Source organism: Perissodus microlepis, chromosome 6, assembly GCF_051167445.1.
Source record: "Perissodus microlepis isolate ML-2025 ecotype Zambia chromosome 6, ASM5116744v1, whole genome shotgun sequence".
Classification (NCBI taxonomy): Eukaryota; Metazoa; Chordata; class Actinopteri; order Cichliformes; family Cichlidae; genus Perissodus; species Perissodus microlepis.
Window position 1 is genome coordinate 14496797 of NC_140466.1, and position 20487 is coordinate 14517283.

General features: G+C 40.2%; 2 protein-coding genes across 2 annotated transcripts; one reads left to right on the plus strand and one right to left on the minus strand.

The window, feature by feature from the left end:
• Positions 1–4194: 4194 nt before the first annotated feature.
• trappc5 (trafficking protein particle complex subunit 5) lies at positions 4195–8569 on the minus strand. The gene is made up of 3 exons (XM_084930960.1): positions 8460–8569; positions 7974–8260; positions 4195–5909 (listed from the first exon to the last, which is right to left on the minus strand). The coding sequence occupies exons 2-3, from the start codon at positions 8241–8243 to the stop codon at positions 5613–5615; spliced, it is 567 nt and encodes a 188-aa protein (XP_084787086.1). The 5' UTR covers positions 8244–8260; positions 8460–8569; the 3' UTR covers positions 4195–5612.
• A 610-nt stretch (positions 8570–9179) lies between these two features.
• On the plus strand, positions 9180–14315 carry LOC146385303 (N-acetylmuramoyl-L-alanine amidase-like). Its single transcript, XM_084930961.1, has 4 exons — positions 9180–9554; positions 10285–11145; positions 12451–12661; positions 13229–14315. The coding sequence occupies exons 1-4, from the start codon at positions 9482–9484 to the stop codon at positions 13530–13532; spliced, it is 1449 nt and encodes a 482-aa protein (XP_084787087.1). The 5' UTR covers positions 9180–9481; the 3' UTR covers positions 13533–14315.
• The last annotated feature ends 6172 nt before the right edge of the window (positions 14316–20487 follow it).

The following is a 20487-nucleotide window of genomic DNA, read 5'->3' on the forward strand; positions in this document are numbered from 1 at the left end:
CTCACTATGGGAAGGGCCCTCTGGCATGGCCAATCACGGAAGCTCAACAAGGAACACGTGGGTCCAGGACAGCCCAATCACTTCAGGGACATGGGGTCTGACCCGCTTACGTGACCAACCGTCCTCTTTTCCCAGGACATGTCCACTTTTCATGTTCTGTCCGGGGGTATTTTCGAGATTGATGAAAGTGTCCGGGTTTTCCTACAGAGGACCCATATGTGTGACGTCATCCCCGAAGTGCTGCTTTGTGAGTTGTTGTTCTGCCCTCACAGACGGGACAGACAGAGCGCAACAGCGCGCCTGGTGATGTTTTTTAAGTTTTTTTTGTCCTTTTGTTGACTTGTAAAAGCCTATATGACATTTTTGTTTCACCATTCATTAACCGCACAGAGAAGGCATCGTTTAAATGTTAAATTTTTCTTTAAGCAAACAGTATTATTGAAGTTCTTCATGACTGGCCAAGTGTCCTCTTTTTTTGGAAATCAAAATATGGTCACCCTAGCTTATAATAGCCCCGGCCCCACACCACCCCTTGAAGATCATAAAAGCTTTGTGCACTAATTAATTAGACTAAATAATTATTTACTTTAGCTCAAGTTATTACGTTCGCTAAAAAGTTGGGATGCTGTGTAAGACATAAATAAACCTAAAATACAATGGTTTGTTCATTCTTTTGGAACATCCATTCCACTGTAATTATATATTTTCGTTGAGGAAATATATTGTTTTAATTTTATTAATATTAAATTATCATTATTAGTACTTTTAATGTTAGTTTTAGTCTTTCTTAAATTATTACAGTATGGCATATATCAGAGAAAATATTTAGGAAAATCAGTATGGTTTAACTTTTAAAAGCTATTATTTTAAAATGTTCTTTGTGCACATTCAGTTTTGCTTTTTAGTTTGACTTTGATTAACCATAGCAACTTTGTTATCTAATTTAAAAAAAAAAAAAAATTTTAACTATTCAAAATCTACATCTACATCCTCAATAAAAAATAAATAAATAAATAAATACCCTTTCCGGGCGGATTTAATTGCAACGGACCACGGAACAGCACCAACGATGAATAGATGAACCAGCTCAGAGAACAGACTCAGAGTTTGTTGGTTGCTCCCAGAACACGTCTGAAGACGAAAGGGGACAGAGCCTTTCAGTCTGTGGCACCAAGGCTGTGGAACAGTCTACCTCTACAACTACGTTTGGTTGACTCTGTGGAATCCTTTAAAAAACAGTTAAAAACTTTACTGTTTAAACAAGCTTTCTGTTGACCAATGCTTTTTACATTTTTATATTTTTAATTTACATTTAAACTCTATATTGTGTATATTGTGCATTTTGCTATTTATCGTACTGTTTATTTTAATCTCTGTGTGCAGCGCTTTGTGACTACCTGTCTATGAAAAGCGCTTAATAAATAAACTTACTTACTTACTTACTTACTTACAGCATTGCAAATAATGGACCATCAATGATGATAGGAAAGAAGCTGCAGAACTGCATTTGTGGCTGGTCAAAACTAACAACTGACATGGGCCGTAAAATCCACCAAGGCAGGAAGAAGTGCCTCAGCGAGCTGAGAAAGGGGCCTTGCATTGACACATACTTTTTAAGAAGTAAGTCATATCAGTCGATGGAAGTCCAGAGGCAGGAGAATCCCCACAGTCCTCAGGGTATCAGCACCCCGTTCGAAGTTCTTTGTCGTACAGACCCTCCCATAGTCTCCAGATTGGAGCTCAGTCAGATCCAGCCAGTAGCAGTTCCCAGTCTAGAGCTTAGTCAGCCACACCCAATATTAGATTCTAGCCCAGGACCCGGCCATTTAATATCAGCCCCTAGGTTGGAGTTTAGCCACCAACAGCTAGCAACACATTTGTGTACAGATGTAAGCCAGCCACAATCAACACCATGTTCCAGCCCAGAGCCCATCCAGAAACAACCAACAGAATCTTCCAACACTGAGTCTAGCCAACCACTACCAGCAAGGGAAAGGAAGATGGAAGGTAGGAAAGATCAGATTCTGTGGCCCAGAACCAATGAGTAACCAGTTAAAGTCCAGGAGACTGTGGGAAATTGACAGATTAGTGAAAGAGAGAAGACAACTGAGGAAACAGTGGAGGAGGGCCTATGAGACAGAAAGGAAGGGACTTACTGCCCTGCAAGAGGAAATAAAGCAACAACTTAGTAAGCTGCGAAGAGCAGAGCACCTCAGACAACAACGTAAGAAGAAAGAATGGACGAGAACCCTTTTCTACAGCAACCCATACAACTTTGTTAAGGGCCTTTTTGTTGAAGAGAAGAGCGGGTGCCTCTAAATGCCCATTAAAGACCTGGAAGATCATCCGAGAAAAACTTACTCTGAGGATCCAAGGCATGAGCCAGTTACCATTCCGAGTGATATGCCGCCTATCCAGGCACCTGGACACCAAATGGTCATTAGACCACCCACATGGAGTGAAGTGGAGAAGGTAGTGAAGCAGGCAGGAGCAGCATCACCTCCAGGACCTAATGGCATCTCATATAGGCTCTATAAAAACACCCCACGAGTCCTCAAATACCTGTGGAAGCATGCCAGCGTCATCTGGCACCAGATTCAAACTGCCAAGAAAGAACAAAGAGACCTTGACGTGGTCTTTTTAGACCTTGCCAACACCTTTGGGTCAGTTCCGCACAAGATCTTGTGGATGACCTTCAACTATTTCAGCATACCAAACCACATCACAGGACTGGTCAAGACCTACTTTCAGGATTTACAGTTTTGTGTGACAGCTGAGAACACCACCACAGCCTGGCAGCACCTGGGAATTGGGGTTATGGCAGGCTGCACGATTTCCCCTCTGGCATATATTATGGCAATGGAGTTGGTCATGCGGGCATCTTGGTGGGTAGTGGGAGGCGAGAGACTCAAGAGTGGCCTTCATCTTCCTCCCATTAGAGCCTACATGGATGACATGACCATCATTACAACAACAAAACCATGTACTAGGCGATTGCTACAGAAGCTCCAGGAAAACATCGAATGGACAAGAATGGAGTTTAAGCCAAGTAAATCTCGCAGCATCTCCATCATAAAACGAAAACTGACAGCCGAGCAATTCTATGTCAGTGGAGAACCAATTCCAACAGTCTTAGAGAAGCCCATAAAGAGCCTGGGACGGTGGTATAATGCAGACCTCAATGATTCGTGGCAACTAGAACTAAGGCAGAACATGGCTAATGACCTCAAGTGGATTAAAAACACTGCACTCCCAGGGGCACTGAAGCGTTGGTGCTTCCAGTTTGGGTTATTACCCAGACTACTGTGGCCGTTGACAATGTATGAGGTCTCACTCAATCATGCCAATCGACTAGAGTGGCTAGTGAGCTCCTACGTTAAGAATTGGCTCAGACTTCCCAAATGCCTCAGCAGCGTTGGACTCTATAGCGACGGGATATTGTCATCGCCGATCAGAGGACAGGCACAACAGCAGGCTATAAGAGAATTAGCTAACACTGCTGAGAGGACCAGTCACTGGCTATGGTTAAAAAGGGCTAACATCACTTGGGCAGCTAAGGCAGTCAGCTAACCGCGCGAGAAAAGAAAATATTCCGCTCTTCTTCCCTTTTCTGGGAGGCAGTGGTGAGGTAGAGCGTACAGCCCGATACGGCGGGGACTCGGGAGGTGTCGGAAGTCAGATTGGGTGCCCCCCTTCCGGCTCTCCTCTCTTCTCCCTTTTGTCTTACTTCTCTCTATCACCTTTTCTATCCCTTTGAAGAAGTGAGGCTCCATAAATGCTAAAGAGGTAATAATTTTTTTTTTGAATGCAGTGAATAGATAGGAGAAAATAAACTGTAGAAAACTAAACAGAAGAAAGAAGAAGAGAAATGAAATAACAATTTGACATAAACCAGTGACACACTCCAGGGCCTGATCAACCCTGGCAGGGCCTCCTTGGATGAGGGTGTCTTGTGATAATGGCCAAAACACCCGATGAATCCAAGGTCCACTACTGACGATGTGTACCAAATCTTAATATGATAATCTAGATCAGATCTCTAATCCCCAAAAATGGCAGATTAGCTTGGGTAAAAGACCGAAAGTTGAGGCACACAACGATGTGTGCTGCCGGTAAAGTTTCTGGGCTGCCTTTCCTCATAACAGCCATCCCTCAAGATTCTCTCCATTTAAAGCAATGCAATATCAGGGACTATAACATCTAGTCCTTTTACTGAATAAGGGGAAAAAAGTTAATACATAAATGCATAGTCACCTGTAAATGAATTATAGTAGTAAGTAAGTACAGTTTAGTTTTGAGACCAAGAACAGTCCAAAGTGATTTACAGAGGTACATAGTTTTTAAATGAGTAAATAAATGAAACGTTTCTCATACCAAAGGTAAAGTGGACATACATGTGCTTGTCTGAACAGATGAGTTTAAAGTACTTTTACAGGATATTGTACAATCTGAGGTCCAAAGAGATAAAAAAAAAAAAAAAAGTAAAAGGCTTATAAGTAAAAGGAAAATAGAGATGGGACTATTTCCATAAGGTCTTAGGGGCGGCTTTCAAGGCAACAGTCCTGAGTTTAGCAGTATTTCTTAAATGGAAAACAAGAGTGGTTCAAAGAGTTGATGTGAGCATCAAAACACTGGTGAGAAAAAAAATAAAAATAAAAATAAAAAAATAAAAATTGGACTTTTGTCATGCTGGCATGTTTGCGATCATCAAATTTTTTAAAATTTAATATAACAAATATAACCCAATTAAATAAGATTTTTTTTTTAATTATTACATTTTGTGACGAACATGTGACGAATATGCAAAAAAGAGAAAAAAAAAAGAGAAATGAAGAAATAAGGAAATGGGTCAATACTTTTTTCACAGCACAGCATTTACTTTCATATTTGTGAGTTTAAGAAACAAGAGCAGTGCTTTTATTTTCTTTCTGAGACAAATGACTCACTGCCCCTCCCTGGTTTACCAATACTGAATTTTCTAGTTTCTGGTGAAACCACCACAGTTTCTTTTATAAATACCAAAAAGTAAAAAATAAAAAAAAGACAGAAAAAAAAACATCCATTCCCAAACATTTTCTTATACATTTACTTATATTTTATAATAACAAAATGCATGTACAAACATTATTTAGCATAAACACATGCTAACCGCAAAGCTGCTGCCTCACCTCTTGAATAGGTCGAGGTAGCAGCGTTGCGGTGACCCTGCAGTACAAACATGTGGACACCTGTGCTGCCATCAGGCCTGCCAACACAGATTCAGTCACTAACTTTAGCTAATATGAGGAAATGGGACCTTTTCTATCAGCTGTTTGGTTTGGGAGCTGCTGATGTCGGTCTACATTGTGCGGTAAAACAAAACCCCTTTTTTAAGAGCACTAGAGCAACAAAGGCTTTAAATAAAGAGCTTGTAGTGTTTTGTTTACATTCTGAACTCCTCCCAAATCTCAACCTCCACTGAAAGGCTGTAAAGTCATGTTCTTCACAGCTTTGTTAATCCTGCTTATCTAACATAAAGAACTCGTTTTATAGTTGAACGTGAATTTTAATACCACTTGAGTCCTGAGAATCCATAATGACGACAAGTCTCCAGCCATTTATCCAACTCCCTCCTATCTTCCTTCCAGTACTTTGTCTCTAGCGACGACAGCCTCATCGAACTTGATCATGAGCGTGGTGCCCTTGTGCCAGTGGACGGTGACCTTGGCGGGGAAGCCGCTGTGGGTGAGAATGGCCTCTATGATCCCTCCCGTGAAGGCCGCGCAGTTTAAGGTGCTGTTCTCCTTGGGAACAGAGATGTAGGTGTTGACGAGGGGCTCCTTCTCTATGATGTAGTAAGTCTTGTCATCGTCGTTGGCTTGCTCAAGCTTGTCTGCTTCCTTACCAAAGAGTGCTCTCCACACAGATACCTGAGAAGGACAAAGAAAATGACAGAGGATGACAGGGGATGCACAAAACATGTGCAATCCAAAAAAAATTACTTTATTTGCTTTGGGAGAAAGTGTGCAAAGTGACAGGCAATGACTTTTTTCTGCAGCTAAAGGTAGAGGCAAAACAAAGATAACACAACTGAGATAAAAATTTAAAAGAAAATGGCAAAATTAGTCATTTAAATAGTGCCAAGATCTATTTTACCTTTGTTTATGCAAAAACTAATGTAATTTCCATGTGTCTGTTACGCAACATGGGACAGACAGTGATGAACAGTTTTAATCTTTCAGAGCTCTAACATGCAGTCATCTCATCAGCAATTAAAATTCAGCACTGAGCCTGAACTAAGCAGATTAATGAATATATTTACATATGAACTCAAATGATCACCTGGTGTAACATTATGATATCCCTCATCTCAGACTGGAGTTTTAGGTTTTGCTGAATCAGCAAACACAAAGACAGCCTGGCTTTGTCAAACATGGTAAATGGCCTGTATTTGTATAGCGCTTTACTAGTCCCTATGGACCCCAAAGCGCTTTACACTACATTCAGTCATTCGCCCTTTCACACACGCTTCCTACTAAACCCCTCTAGAATCTGTAAATCAGGGCTAAAGCCATCATGGCTTGCTTGAGCTCTCCCTTTACATGAGTCACTTCTTACAAATGACTTTTCCTACTGTAGGTTTTTTATGACCACAGCACTGCTGATTAGAGATGGGTACTGGTTCTGACATGAGTGGTAGTAACCAGACCGAAAAGCAGCGCACATTTTGGTGCTGTATTTCGGTGCTTTTTTTTTTCCTGAGATGTCACACACTTTGGATTCTAGCCAATCATTTTACCTTTCCAAGGATAGTAGGCGGGCTCAGGTACGTACGTTCTTTTAGAGCAGAGCTACAGATTAAAAATGCCCAAGGCAAAGCGGTCAAAAGTCTGGCTGTACTTCACAGCAAAAGATGCAAACTCAGCAGCCTGCAACAAGTGCTTTAAGGTGATACTGTGCAAAGGAGGTAACGCCTCGAACCTGACGACGAACCTGGCGACGCATAGCGTTTTTTTAAAAGCTGAGAAATGCACCGTATTTGATAGCTTGCTGCGAGACCTCACATCGAGTACATCTACTGCGGGAAGTGGTGCCTCAGACCCGGAGTTAGCAAGAACCCGAAGAGTAGAGTCTTGGCCCCTAGCCCTGCCAGTGTAGCAGAAATGATGATGGATGATGATGGCAGCAGCAGCCGTTCTTCTCTGGGCGAGTAGCTTAATGTTGTTCGTGTGTAATTTACATTGTGTAGGCTAACCACGTTATTAAATTAATGCATGTAAGGTGAACTAGGAAACACCGTTGTAGCTACATGCGGCTGTCTCCTTTTTGATGGCAGATACTCCCTTCACCCTGGCCAAAAAGGCTAAAATGACCAAACAAAAAGTGGAAAACAGCTAAACATGAGAGGTTTTTGGACAAAGTTTGTGTTTTTTTCATTGTTTAAGCACTGCTTCCAGCCAAGAGTGATACCATATATGCCCCATAGCTGCAGAAAAGGCTAACATTGTTATCTTTTTACAAAAAAAAACAGCTAAACATGAGAGGTTTTTGGACAAAGTTTGTGTTTTTTTTCATTGTTTAAGCACTTCTTCCAGCCAAGAGTGACACCATATATGCCCTATAGCTGCAGAAAAGGCTAACATTGTTATCTTTTTACAAAAGAAAAAAAACAGCTAAACATGAGAGGTTTTTGGACAAAGTTTGTGTTCTTGATTCTTTAAGCACCGGTTCGAGCACCGTTTAAGCACCGGCACCATTTCAAAAGTACCGGTTTGGCACTGGAATCGGATAAAACCTAAATGATACCCATCCCTACTGCTGATGTTCTGCATTCACAGCAAGTATTATGTGGAGCTGTATTTACACTAGTATATGCTTGATTTTAATATTCATCATTGCAAAGTTATTATTAGTTAGTGAGGAAGGTCTTTGTGAGCGGTCTGAATGAAAACCTGACACACACACACACACACACACACACACAGACTGTATACCTTGATGAACAGCAGTATGTTTAGCACTTTGGTCTCCCTCTTGCCGTTTTTCTCCCTCAGCACCAGCACGTCCAGTAGGCTGCCTCCCACTCGCTGCCCCAGCTCCGCTAGGCGAGCCTGCAGCTCGGACACCGAGTACACACGGCTCTGGCAGTACTGCACCACCTCTGAGAAGAGCAGGGTGAAGGCGCTCACGCTCACCTCGGCTTTCGGCCGGCTCAAAGGCCTCTCGAGAATAGCTGACTTGCCTCTGGTGAAGCGAGCCTCCATTATGATTTAACGGACAGCTGTAAGAGGAAACACCGAGGAGATTATTACTATTATTATTGTTAGTGAGGCTGCAACTAACTACAGGCTAACTGCTAATGCTAACCAAGGTGCTACAGGCACGCGAGAAACACAAAGATGACATTTACGAAAATTATTCAGTTACTAAAATTAATATCTCTCAACTCAGCTTTCTTTAAGACTATAATCAACACTCACCCGATCACTTCCTACACCTGAGTTGTTAAGGTTTGAGTACTTCCTGTTTATTAAAAACGTAACTTGTCACATGACCTCACCGATCGATTCACAGCTACGGAGTCCACGAAGTCCAGCGAGGGATTTATTTATTGCTTTTTGGCGGGGTAGCTAGCTAATTTGACTGCAAAGTGTGTGTATATGTATATATATATATATATATATATATATATATATATATATATATATATATATGTGTGTGTGTGTGTGTGTGTGTGTGTGTGTGTGTGTGTGTGTGTGTGTGACTTGTAGTCAATAACCTAAATGTTCAGTAGTTCCACGAAATAGCAGTTTATTCATTATTTGCATTATTCCAATATTTACCCAGTTTTCCATCTGTGCATTATGTTCTATCAAAATTAGAAAGTTAATTCAAGATTTTGGTTTAACAAACCTAAATGTACATGATTGTATGGATAACCATACAATACAAACCAAATCAGCTTGTGTTGTTTTTTGCCACCAAGTCCACGTCTACTTGTTTGTTCATGTGACTAAGCTGTTTCCCGGCACTGGTGAGCACATAGCAGACGTACATATTACAGGGGACAGTAAACATTAACCATAACTGACTTTATCCCTCGCTTCTATTGTTTTTGTCCAGGCATATACAAAGGAAACTGCATGAAGTAAAAAAAAAAAAAGTGAAACATAAATAATAATAATAATAATAATAATAACAATAAAAGAAATTTGTGATGAAAACTGAAATAAATTGAAGAGAAATTTTGCTCTTTGATGTGCTGTAGGTTAAATCAATATTTGGGGCCATCTGTGTACAGAGAGTACTCTTCCCTTTGAGACAGAGCACTGCTGTCATGCACGTACACCTACTTAAATACACCTAGACAAGTGAGGGAGCCCCACACATTTTGGATTATTGCAGAGATTCTTTCATATTTCACTGTTTAGGTTAATTTGTTTTGCAAGAATAAAAATAAAACAATAAAACGATTTAAGAAGCACTAACTGGGAGATGCAGAATGGCTTTCTGTGGACTCACATTTTTTCTTCTGACTTTATTTTACCTTGTTACTGTCTACAGCAGGCCGACAGGTAAGCGCAGTTATTTAAAACATGCAAACATTCAGTTATCTTGCATTAGAATTTCCATTACAGGCCACAGTGTACCTGCTTGGCATGTTGATAAGGAATATTTTCTCTTTGGGCAACCTGATGTGTTTTGACTCACTTGTTCCTTGTTATCTGTAATCGGGAATTTTCTCTCTTTCCTATCTTTCTCAAACTAAAAAAAAGCTTTCCCTCTTTCTTTAAGTATTGGGTTATTAACTGATCAATTAGAAAGGCTATTCAACTGTTCCCAAAATATAGGTCTTAAAAGAGTAAGACAAAGACATATACTGTATTTGGTAGCACAGACTCAGTATACTATGGAAGTGTGTCTAATGCCTGATCTTAAACGTACATTGCTTCAGCTGTATGTTTGAGCTCCTCCACTCATTCTCTCAGTGTTGGTATAGTTCTTTCCCATCTGTATAGCATGTGAGGAAGTCATGCTAGTTATAGGGCAACAACCTCTTGTCGTGCTATCAGTTTCCACCTTCTTTAATCCCCAGTTCATAACTTAGCTGATGTGAACTCTATATCACCTCAGATGGACTCTAATGCCTGTAAATTGCATAAGCTGTTAAGACAGATAAATGAATGGTTTGCTAAACTGGCTTTACACTAATATTGAGCAAGGACCACTGTTTCATTCTGAAGTAACTGAACATTTCATTCACTGAGGGATTAATGCACTTTTCTCGGCTTGTGTTGTTGTCAGGCGTCCACCTGCGTAACATGGAAGGCTTTATTCAAGCCGTGCAGCAGGTTGAACACTCCAACCCTGGTCTGCCCCCACTGGCTCTGGTCAGGGCCTTGCGGAGGACTGCAGGCCATGATGACGTGATGACCATCCATTTCTTGGGCGCTTCCAATAATCTCAGCGATGCTGACCTCCTGGAGACGGCCATTCTCAACACCTCATCCTTCAGCTTTTTTGATAAGGCCATCCACCACATTGTGACGGACCATGGAGAAGAACGAGGGGTGGTTCTCACAAGAGATGGAACTACGGTGGCGCTTGTATCCTTATTACTAGGAATTGAATCAGGACTGAAAGCCAAGATGGAAAAGGTGGCAGCAGCTGGGATCTTCCCTCTCACCTTAGGCAGGACACTGGGCTTATCATTTCTCAGCCTCCAGGACTTCCCACCATCTCACCGTTTGGGGCCTGACGGGTGCTGGGACAATGTGGAGCACCCCAGGGTGTTCAAACTGTCTCAGCCTGCCACTCTAGCCACCAATGCCATGATCAATGGGGGCATGGATGGCCTTATACTGGGCACAGACCTCAGCAATTTAACTGCATCTGAACAGCCACAAGCCCTCAGTGAGATTCTGAGAGGATACTACAATTTTACTCTGAGTGAGGGGCAGGGCATGGATGCTGTGAGCAGTCAGATTAGCCCAAGGAGGAGGGAGCTCTCTAGATCCATCCTAGAGTCTGTTGATCTTCACAGCCAGGTGATGGAGACACTAGCATTGGTCTGGAAACTGGAGAAGACAGAATGGATTTCTATGGACACTGGGGTGGGAAAGGCGGTGAAAGATGGATTGGAGACATTTGTCAAGAAGTACTGGGGTGAGCTATGAATGAAGACATTTAATCATTCTTTTGTGCAAGAGTCTAGTGAACCTGGATGTTTTCATCAAACTTTGCAGTTAAAAATAATCAGAATTAAATTTTTGTTTATGAGACAAATATTTTTGATAAGGATCTAAAGAGGATAACGTCACAGTAGGTTAAACAGTAATGTCACCATGAACTCGTAAAAATCTTGTAAATTCAAACATATTTTTTACTTAACTATCTTTAACTTCAGTTAACATTTGTGTATTTTGGCTGCTGGCCAGTCGAAAAAAACTCAATTTGAAGTGAAAGCCAGCACTGAAATGGTGCAAGGCTTTTACCAACATTATTATGAAACTCATTATGAAGTTTTTAACTGCAATTGCATGTTGTGATCACTATGCCCGTGGAGACTGGATTAAATCCACCGTTAAATAGTTATGCCTCATAGAGGAAGAGGTATTTCTTTTATAGTATTTTTTTAGTTTTCAGTCATCTTGGTCCTGTGATCCATTGATACTTTATACTTTAGTTTAAAGGCTCAACTTTAAAATGAACAAAAAGACACAAACCATTCAATTTTTTAGTCATGGAAGCTCAAGTTCATTCTGGAAATGTTAACATTTAACATTTCAGTCCATTTACAAAACAGACTGAAAGAAGTATGTTTCAGTTTTTCCACATTCAGTCAAATGTCATTACAAAGGAATTCGTCCATGCTTGGCTTAGCTGCCTTGCTTTTGGTGTGGGAAATGTAATTTCTGTAAGTTTGCAAATTATTCAGACTTTTGGCTCTGATAAAATTAAGTGTGTGGACAACAATTTCATGAGATTATTCTAAAGGACTTACTGCACAGTCCTTCCTGGTGCAAACATTATGCCATCCTCCTTCTAAGCAAATTTCACTTTTCAAAATGTCCCACATTTGTCAGAACAGTTCTGGCAGGTCTCTGTTATATTCATTATCTATAAACTGTAATCAGTTTTTCAAACATCACTCCCACGTTTCGGATGTTTCAAAGGTCAAAGCTCCATTTCCAAAAAACTGCAACAACCACAAGCAGTCATCTGGTAAAAACATTGACAGATTTTAGACCTTAAAGAAAGATGTTGTGTGCACTACACTGGGCTTAAACAGTTGGAAAAACAAGCTTGTTTAAGTAATAAGCTCATTGATGCTGGACAAACTGAGTCATTATTTCTGAGCTGTCACAAAGACCTTTTTTTAGACACTAGCCCATATGTTCTGTTGCAGCCTATCAAGGTCTGGAGTGTTATTACTTTCCTAATCCTCACCTTGTCTCCTCCTACCCACAGACTGCCCTCAAATCATCCCTCGCTGTCAGTGGGGGGCAAAGCCCCACCGAGGTACACCTATCCCGCTCTCTCTTCCCCTCCAGTATCTGTACATTCATCATACTTATGAGCCATCATCACCCTGTTTATCCTTCCCAAGCTGTTCTCGTGACATGAGGTCCATGCAGCGTTTCCACCAGGAGGACCGTGGGTGGGCTGACATCGGATACAGGTAACAAAACTTTAAAGGAATCATTGGGAATCTAGGGAAATGTATTTTTACACGTTGTTGCATTGTTTGTTAGTTGAACAGATGTATACAACTGTCACTGCCTCAAAATATGGATCTGCTGTAGACAGGTGCTGCCTACTCTTTAGCGACCTTTGAAACTAATCACTATAGTTTGTCTTTCCTGTAAAAATGTCAAATTCTGGTCATATTCTGTCAAAAATAATTCTTCTAATTGAACAAATTCTTGTTTTTATACTTTTATTTTTGTAAATTGTAAGATTTACAGGTGCTTGAAGTGGTAGGAAATGAACATGGGAGTGGTGATTTGGAAAAAAAAAAACTACAACAGAAAATTCCTAAAATGCCAAAACATTCATTTAAGTAGCCATATTTCATATCTATGTTATTAGCGGGAGAATTTTCAGGAATGCTGTTAAAACACTGTATTGCTGAAAATTCATCACATATGCTGGAATAAATTCTCAGCATTTTGCTCTATTTGTCTGCAGACTAGTAACCATCCACCTCATTCATTGATCACCTGCTCTCATATTTTTGCACTTTCAGCTTTGTGGTCGGGTCTGACGGCTACGTTTATGAGGGTAGGGGTTGGCATCATCTCGGCACTCACACCAGGGGACATAATGCCATTGGGTATGGCGTGTCAATCATCGGTAACTACACTGCCACCCTGCCATCTCGCTATGCCATGGACCTGCTACGTCATCGACTTGTCCAATGTGCTATACACGGAGGAGGACTGGTTTCCAATTTCACCATCCATGGCCACAGACAGGTGGTGAACTACACCGCCTGCCCTGGAGACGCCTTCTTTTCAGAAATAAGAACCTGGGAGCATTTCAGCGAATAAGAGGACATCCGCAGCCAGCATTCTGTCATCAAAGGTTCATCACTACTTTTGGAAATTACTTTTGGAAATGTCTTATACTCTGGATCATTCTATCTTATTAATGTAGAGGTCACATTTAAAATCTGCATAGTTCAGTGCAGAAAGAAATGAATTCTGCTCAAATAGCTGCAACGGAGGGTTTGACATTGAAACTTAAAAGTTCATTCAGATTTTAGTGTTTATAAAGTAACTTAAACCTTGGCTAAGTTTAGATCCAGCATACAAAGTGGTACCATTATGTACTATACGTATTAATCAGCTGGTCAGTATGTTTATCCACCTAATTATCAATCAAATGAATGTTATTTATCAGTCCTCTGGGTGATATATGGGTGGATAAACAGTCCTAATTATCAGTACTCATGGTGGGACCAGTACGTGCCCTACTCTTCCTACTAGCAGGCTCAGATGGGAGATTTCAACAGGCAAATAACATTCAAAACTGATGGCTTGCATGTTTTCAGGCCGAGCTTCACATTACGATCCATTCCAAATAATGCTAAATACAAATGTTGTGTTGTATGTAATGCTTCGTATTAACTACTTAAGTACTGCTTGCTGATACCTTAAAACTAGAGAAAAATATATGCTATTCATTTGTAAATGTAGTTACAAATAAATTGCACTCAAAAGCAACAGTTCAAAAGAATAAGATTTCTTTTAGGAAAAACCGATAAGGAACAAACACTCGTTACTGAGGATGATGATAAAATACGCCTTTGCTACATTAGTGCTATGAGTACATGTCTGATCATGTTATTGTTAATTGCCTGAAAGTAAAAAAATGTCTTCACAAAACGAGATTTTCCATTCTGTTTTAATTTTGCAGGAAGCGGACACACTAAAGACAGACGAACAAAGAGACGGTCTAATGGTGTTTAATGTGACTGCGTATTAAAAATGTCAGTTTTGTTCTATTGTAACGCAGATACTGAAGCAGTCGCGCCAGAATGTAATACAAAAGAGGATGGTTCTTGAATACAAGGAGGGAGCAAGCCAGTCAGAAACCAAGGCACAGAATGGTGGGAGGTCTGATCAGAAACAGTTCCTTTCCAGGCCAGGAAGCAGAAATAATAATAATAATAATAATAATAATAATAATAAAAAACCTCTTAAAAATGTATGTAATAAAATATTGTCAGTATACTAAAATCCCCATGGAGACAAACAATTCTAAAACCCGTAAAAATACAATTTTCTACATTCATAAGAATCCCCTGATGTAATTATGCCACACGTTCATTATGGGTCCACCAGCAGGCCAGGAATTTCTTCTCCAGAGCGGAGTCCATGCTAGCCTCGTCTCAGGCAGACGAGGAGGAACCTCCCATCCTCCTCTTGTCCCTTCACTGGGCCCATCACATCCCAATCCAGCTCGCGTTCTACACCGGAGTCCGTCATGCGATGCCACCACGGCTCCCCTCGCGTCAGTGCCCTGTAAATAAACAAATAGGGGTCAGAACAATCGTCCCGGAAGCTGTCCTGACTTATAGCCATGGCGACCCTCTCCCAACACGACTGCACCCGATGAACGACAGTGTAGACACTACTCACAAATGCAGGCAGAGGTATACCTCTTCCCTGCTGCCAATCACACGTGTTGTCTCCTACTGTTGCCGTTCCTTGCTGTCAGGACTGGGTCGCCACGTCACACTGATTAGGCGTTGCACCCCCACGATCAGGCAGCGGGTCCCTCTTTTCACCTGGCCTTCACACATTCCTCCTCATTTCTGGGGCCTCTCTCCTCACAGTGCTCCGCTAGCCTGCTTTTAATTGGTCTTTAAACAGCTGATAGGCCACCTCTGGACACACCCATGCCTCAGCAGGTGATCCCTATCAACTAATATATCCCATGCTCTGCCAGTCCACAGTGGATTAAAACCATGTCAAATAAAACACTAAAAACCATGCAATAGAAACAGAATAAAATCATGCAAGTAAAAATTACACTCATAAATAAACACTGAAAATCAGAATAAAATCAATATACAAGATAAATACAAATTTCCACTGTGTGACACTATTACAGCTGTAACGGTCATGATGTGCTGTGTGGCAGGACCCAAGTGCAGGACCCAAAAGAAGGAAGATTACCCGAAAGTGCAGCTTAGTTTTCTGTGGGAAACACAGAAAACAAAAGACAAAGTATAGCGACTAGAACTGACTAGAACTAACAAACCAGGGACTCGGGGAACTGGAAAACAAGAAACCAAAAAACTAGGTGCTACAGAGACTGGGAAGACAGGCAAAATGAGGGTACAACACAACACAGAGCAAGAAAAACACAGGGCTTAAATACACACTGGAGTACTCAGAGAATGGGGGAACAGGAGGGTAACACAGCTGGGAGAAATCAGACTTAACGAGACAAGGGAAGCAAAACCAGAAACACTGACATGAGACACGGACTTTCAAAGTAAAACAGGAAGCACACAACAGGCACAGAGACAAACTGGACAGAACAGAGGGAGCTTAAAATACAAAAAACCAAAACACTGGTAGTAATAAACCAAGATGAAACCAAAGATTGATCATAATAATAATGAAACAAACCAACACACTGGGTCACTGACTCAGGACAGTGACAGTAACACTCGTGGGTGTCTTTTTTTCTTTTTTGATTCAGAATGACTAGTTTATGGCCCAAAAATGTAGATTTGTGCTGCATGTTTAACATTTTTAATGAATGCTATTTCATTAAGAGGTCATAGACTTCAGTCAAAATGTCATTGGTAAATTAATTTCTGTATTTATTGAAATTACGTTAATGAAATCGATGTCTGTTGTGTGTTTCTTTGAAAAAAAAGAAAGAAAAGAAAACACAGGTGTAAAAATCTATGCAACTTGATTTCAACAGGTCACTCACGTTTGCTGGGACCAACAGAATCCCATGAGCATGTTTTCTCATGCTTCTGCACTTTAAGCTGACCCATTTCTCCTCATGCTGACAATAAATAACCTGATCTGACAGATTGTTTACTGTGTAAAGTCCATCATACGAACGCTGCAAAAAGCTTTCCAGAGGAAAACACTAAAGTAGCTATGGCTTCACAGTGCAGCTGTTGAGACAGTGATCCCAGAGAGACATCAGCACCAACAGCTCGCCAGTCTGTGTGACAGGAAAAAGCTTTTGATAAAGATTATGCAACAAAACAGTCTCATCAGCCACACCTAGGCCTGATTACTGCAAGACCTGTTCAATGAAAAAATCATGGAAATAGAAGCTGTCTGACTATGTAAAGTAGGCGAAAGGATCTGAAAGAGCAACACATCATTCCACAATCTAGAGAAACTCAAACCAGATGAGAAACAAAGTTGTAACCAGTCTGGAAAGAGTTACAAAGTTATTTCTAGGTCATCGGGACTCCAGCAAACCACAGTGAGAGCTATTATCCACAAATGGAAAAACCTTACAGCAGAGATGAATCATTAGTTATTATTAAGCTCTGCCTGTCTTCAACAGCTTGCCTTTTGTCCCGTCTTCCTCTCCTCACCCCCAGCCAGTCGTGGCAGACGTCTGCCCCTCCCTGAAGCTGGTTCTGCCGGAGGTTTCTTCCTATTAAAAGGGAGTTTCTACTTCCTACGGTTGCCAAGTGTTTGTTTAAAGGGGGCCATTTCATTGTTGGGATCTTGGAGTGACTGTTTTTGTGATTTGGTGCTATATAAATAAAATATAAAATTTAATCAAATTAATATCTGTTTAATATTAACATTTGTTTGATTAGTGGAAATGCATCTCGCCCTAAGACAGCTGGGATAGGCTCCAGCCCTCCATCCGTGACCCTGACAAGGATAAGTGGAAGAGAATGAACGGATGGATGGATGGATAGTGAAAATGTGTAAACAAAATTTAGGACATCAAGAATGGGCCAAATATTTTCCACTGGACTGTATTTGGTGTCAAATTCAAAGACAGACTTGGAGTCCTAGTGTGACTCATTGAACCATTAAGAATTTATCACAGAGTATCAGCAGCCCTGAAACACGTCAGCTGTTGTTTAAACATGTTTCTGTTTCATTCCTTTCTGGTTACTCTGTAGAAGACATCAGCACCATCTACAGGTTTAAGCCAATTAGTGCATCTGAGAAAACCATAAAACAACGAATTATGTACGGTATTAAAAAAATAACTAAACATAATTATGTGTATAGATTGGATTAATCCGGGGCGTTGTTCAGGGGCTTTTACAGGTTATTGGATATGTTCAGTTAAGTGTTTTTTGTTTGGAGCACTTCTTATCGTCATTTTACATTCATCCCATTTAATTCTGAGACACTGAAAACATCTCTGTCCTGTCGCAAGGACCTTGGTGGATTTTATAGCCAATATCTGCTTTCCTTACTGGTGCAGTAGTTTTACTGGAACTTGCACATGGAGCACACTTCTGTATTTCTGTCTGCAGGAGGGATAGCAGCAGCACATAAACACGACACAAATGAGGGTGTTGGCAGAGCTCATTATGCTGTATCACTAATTAAGAGTTGTGCAACAGTAATAAAAGGTTTTTAATTGCAGTGGTGTTAAGGTGGCATCTGGGTTGTGATCATTTATTTGACACAGAAGCTGCTCCACTGCTATTAGAGTGAGAGGTGTAATTAAATCCTGTAGTTTTGCCAGTCTGTGTCAAAATTGTGTTTCTGTGTGCTGTAGAGGAGAAAACCAAAGTCCATCCACACATAGACCTTGGACTTCTGTGCTCACATGGGCAGACAACGTTCTCTGTTTGGGGGCTGGGAGTTTCTAAATAAGTAAGAGTTTTAATACTGAACTTCCTTCACCAGCCAAACAAACAAATATTACTAATATTAGTATACCTCAAACTACTTATACTAGGAAAAAAAACTGAACAAAACAAATTATAAAAACAAACTAAACAAAAAATACCACATGTATCAAATATGCTAAGTAACCTTGAGGTGTAATGATTACATTTACATAAGATAAATCTAGCTTTAAATAAATGTGCACATAATATCACACATTAATGAATTACAGGTAAGAGTACAGCCAAAGCTGCAGTAATACATTTGATCGGTACAGCTAGCACAGTGTATTTCCTTGCAAAAACACAGTTTAACCAGAGGGTGGCGCTGCACAGCTAGAGATCATATTAGTGAGTTTTATATCGCTAACCCTTCTCTTTGAGCTCAGGGAGACATGAAAGCTGAGGTTTTGGACCCGGGCTTTGAGTTTTTGGAAGTTAATGAATCATTTTGTTTTGAGTGAGTCATATAGCACTTTATAATAATGTCACACTATTAAGCATTAGTAAGGTATTAATAAGCAGTTAATTGAGCATTTATAAAGTTTTATAAGCTTTTTGTGAGTGTGTTGATAAAGGTTTCATTAATAGTTATTTCATATTGTAATTCATGGTTAATTCAGGCAGTTACAAGTGAATTAAGTATTTTGCGTGAGCTCATGTCAAATGAGGACTATTTATGCTTTATAAAGCATTTATTAACAAAAATAAAAGTAGCTCAAGACTCCAGCAGGTCTCAGTGCAGGCTTTTGTTATTTGACCCGTTTAAATTCATTTTAATATCCCAGACAGGATTAAGGTAGAGTTTTGTTTATATATATTTTATAATTTATGTGGCTATAATACATGTGTAATATTCATTTCACCCGTTTAGTAATAAAAATCAATTGAAAAACATATTTAACACAACTTTATGTGGTTAAAAAAAAGTAATAACAAAGTCAAAATAACATAACGTGATAGTTAAAATCCTCATAGATCAGCGGTCCCCAACCTTTTCTGCACCACGGACCGGTTTAATGTCAGACAATATTTTCACGGACCGGCCTTTAAGGTGTCGCGGATAAATACAACAAAATAAAATGACACAACCAAGACAAAAACTGTAGTATTTTGTAAATATATTAATAAATGCAAATTCACTGTGTAATTGTGTAACTTTATTAGTAGCGTCCTCCTGAAATGCGCCAACAACATTGAGAGTAACATCCTCCTCTCTGCCCCTTAATGCTCTCTGGTCGCTATGGTAACGTGTAGATATTTCTTTCAAAATAAGACGCACAACTACAACTCAGGAAAAGACCCAGGGAAACCGAGTTAATGATAAAAACCCTGAACACCATAAATTTCACACCCGAGCCTCAACTCTCGCGGCCCGGTACCAAACGACTCGTGGCCCGGGGGTTGGCGACCGCTGTCATAGATCATTCCCCATTTTTCAATACAAACAATGGCAGTAAGAGCCACTTTTAATAACCTAAAAATGTCTCATTTTGACCTTTGAATCAATCTATTGACCTTCAACGAGAGGTCAAAGGTCAAATGTAGTATATTTTAAATTTTACACAGTACTTTCTATATGATAATAGACATGACACTTGTAAGAATCATTTCTAAGTTGTAGTTTTTTTTGTGTTATTTTTCAACCAATAAATCATGAAGTTGACTTTTAAGACTTTGGTGGCTTTAAGACAAATTTGAACAAATTGATAACATGACCTCAATCTGCACCCTTACAAAGCTGAATCAGAATTCATTCAAAACGTTTTCCACTATTGTGTGTAGAAACAGAATGATGCACATGCAATTGCTACCAAAAACATAACCTCCTTGGTGGAGATAACTATGACAGAAACATGACATTCTAAAAGGATTTGTCACAATCTTGCATACCTGAAAATAAACCCAGGCCAAAATCACTCAAACTACTGTCCACTTTGTGCCTGTGTGTGTGTGTTTGTGTGTGTGTGTAAACAGAGGTGCATCTCCAGGCTCCACTGAGCTACACAGCGCTCTCTTTTGGCCTCGGTGCTTTTAATTAACTAGAAAATCTCAAAAAATCTCAAAAATGAAATGAAATGAAAACATTTGTAAACACATGCTGATCACTGTGGCAATATTGCTAATAGTGTTTTTGCAAGCATTAGTTTTGA

Bases quoted from the DNA above. Each gene is read 5' to 3' on its own strand.
- trappc5 (XM_084930960.1), bottom strand. From the start codon at position 8,243: ATGGAGGCTCGCTTCACCAGAGGCAAGTCAGCTATTCTCGAGAGGCCT. The intron at 5,910-7,973 runs GTATACAGTCTG...TGTCCTTCTCAG, and splicing joins ACATACTGCTGTTCATCAAG to GTATCTGTGTGGAGAGCACT.
- LOC146385303 (XM_084930961.1), top strand. From the start codon at position 9,482: ATGGCTTTCTGTGGACTCACATTTTTTCTTCTGACTTTATTTTACCTT. The intron at 9,555-10,284 runs GTAAGCGCAGTT...TGTTGTTGTCAG, and splicing joins TGTCTACAGCAGGCCGACAG to GCGTCCACCTGCGTAACATG. The intron at 12,662-13,228 runs GTAACAAAACTT...TTGCACTTTCAG, and splicing joins TGGGCTGACATCGGATACAG to CTTTGTGGTCGGGTCTGACG.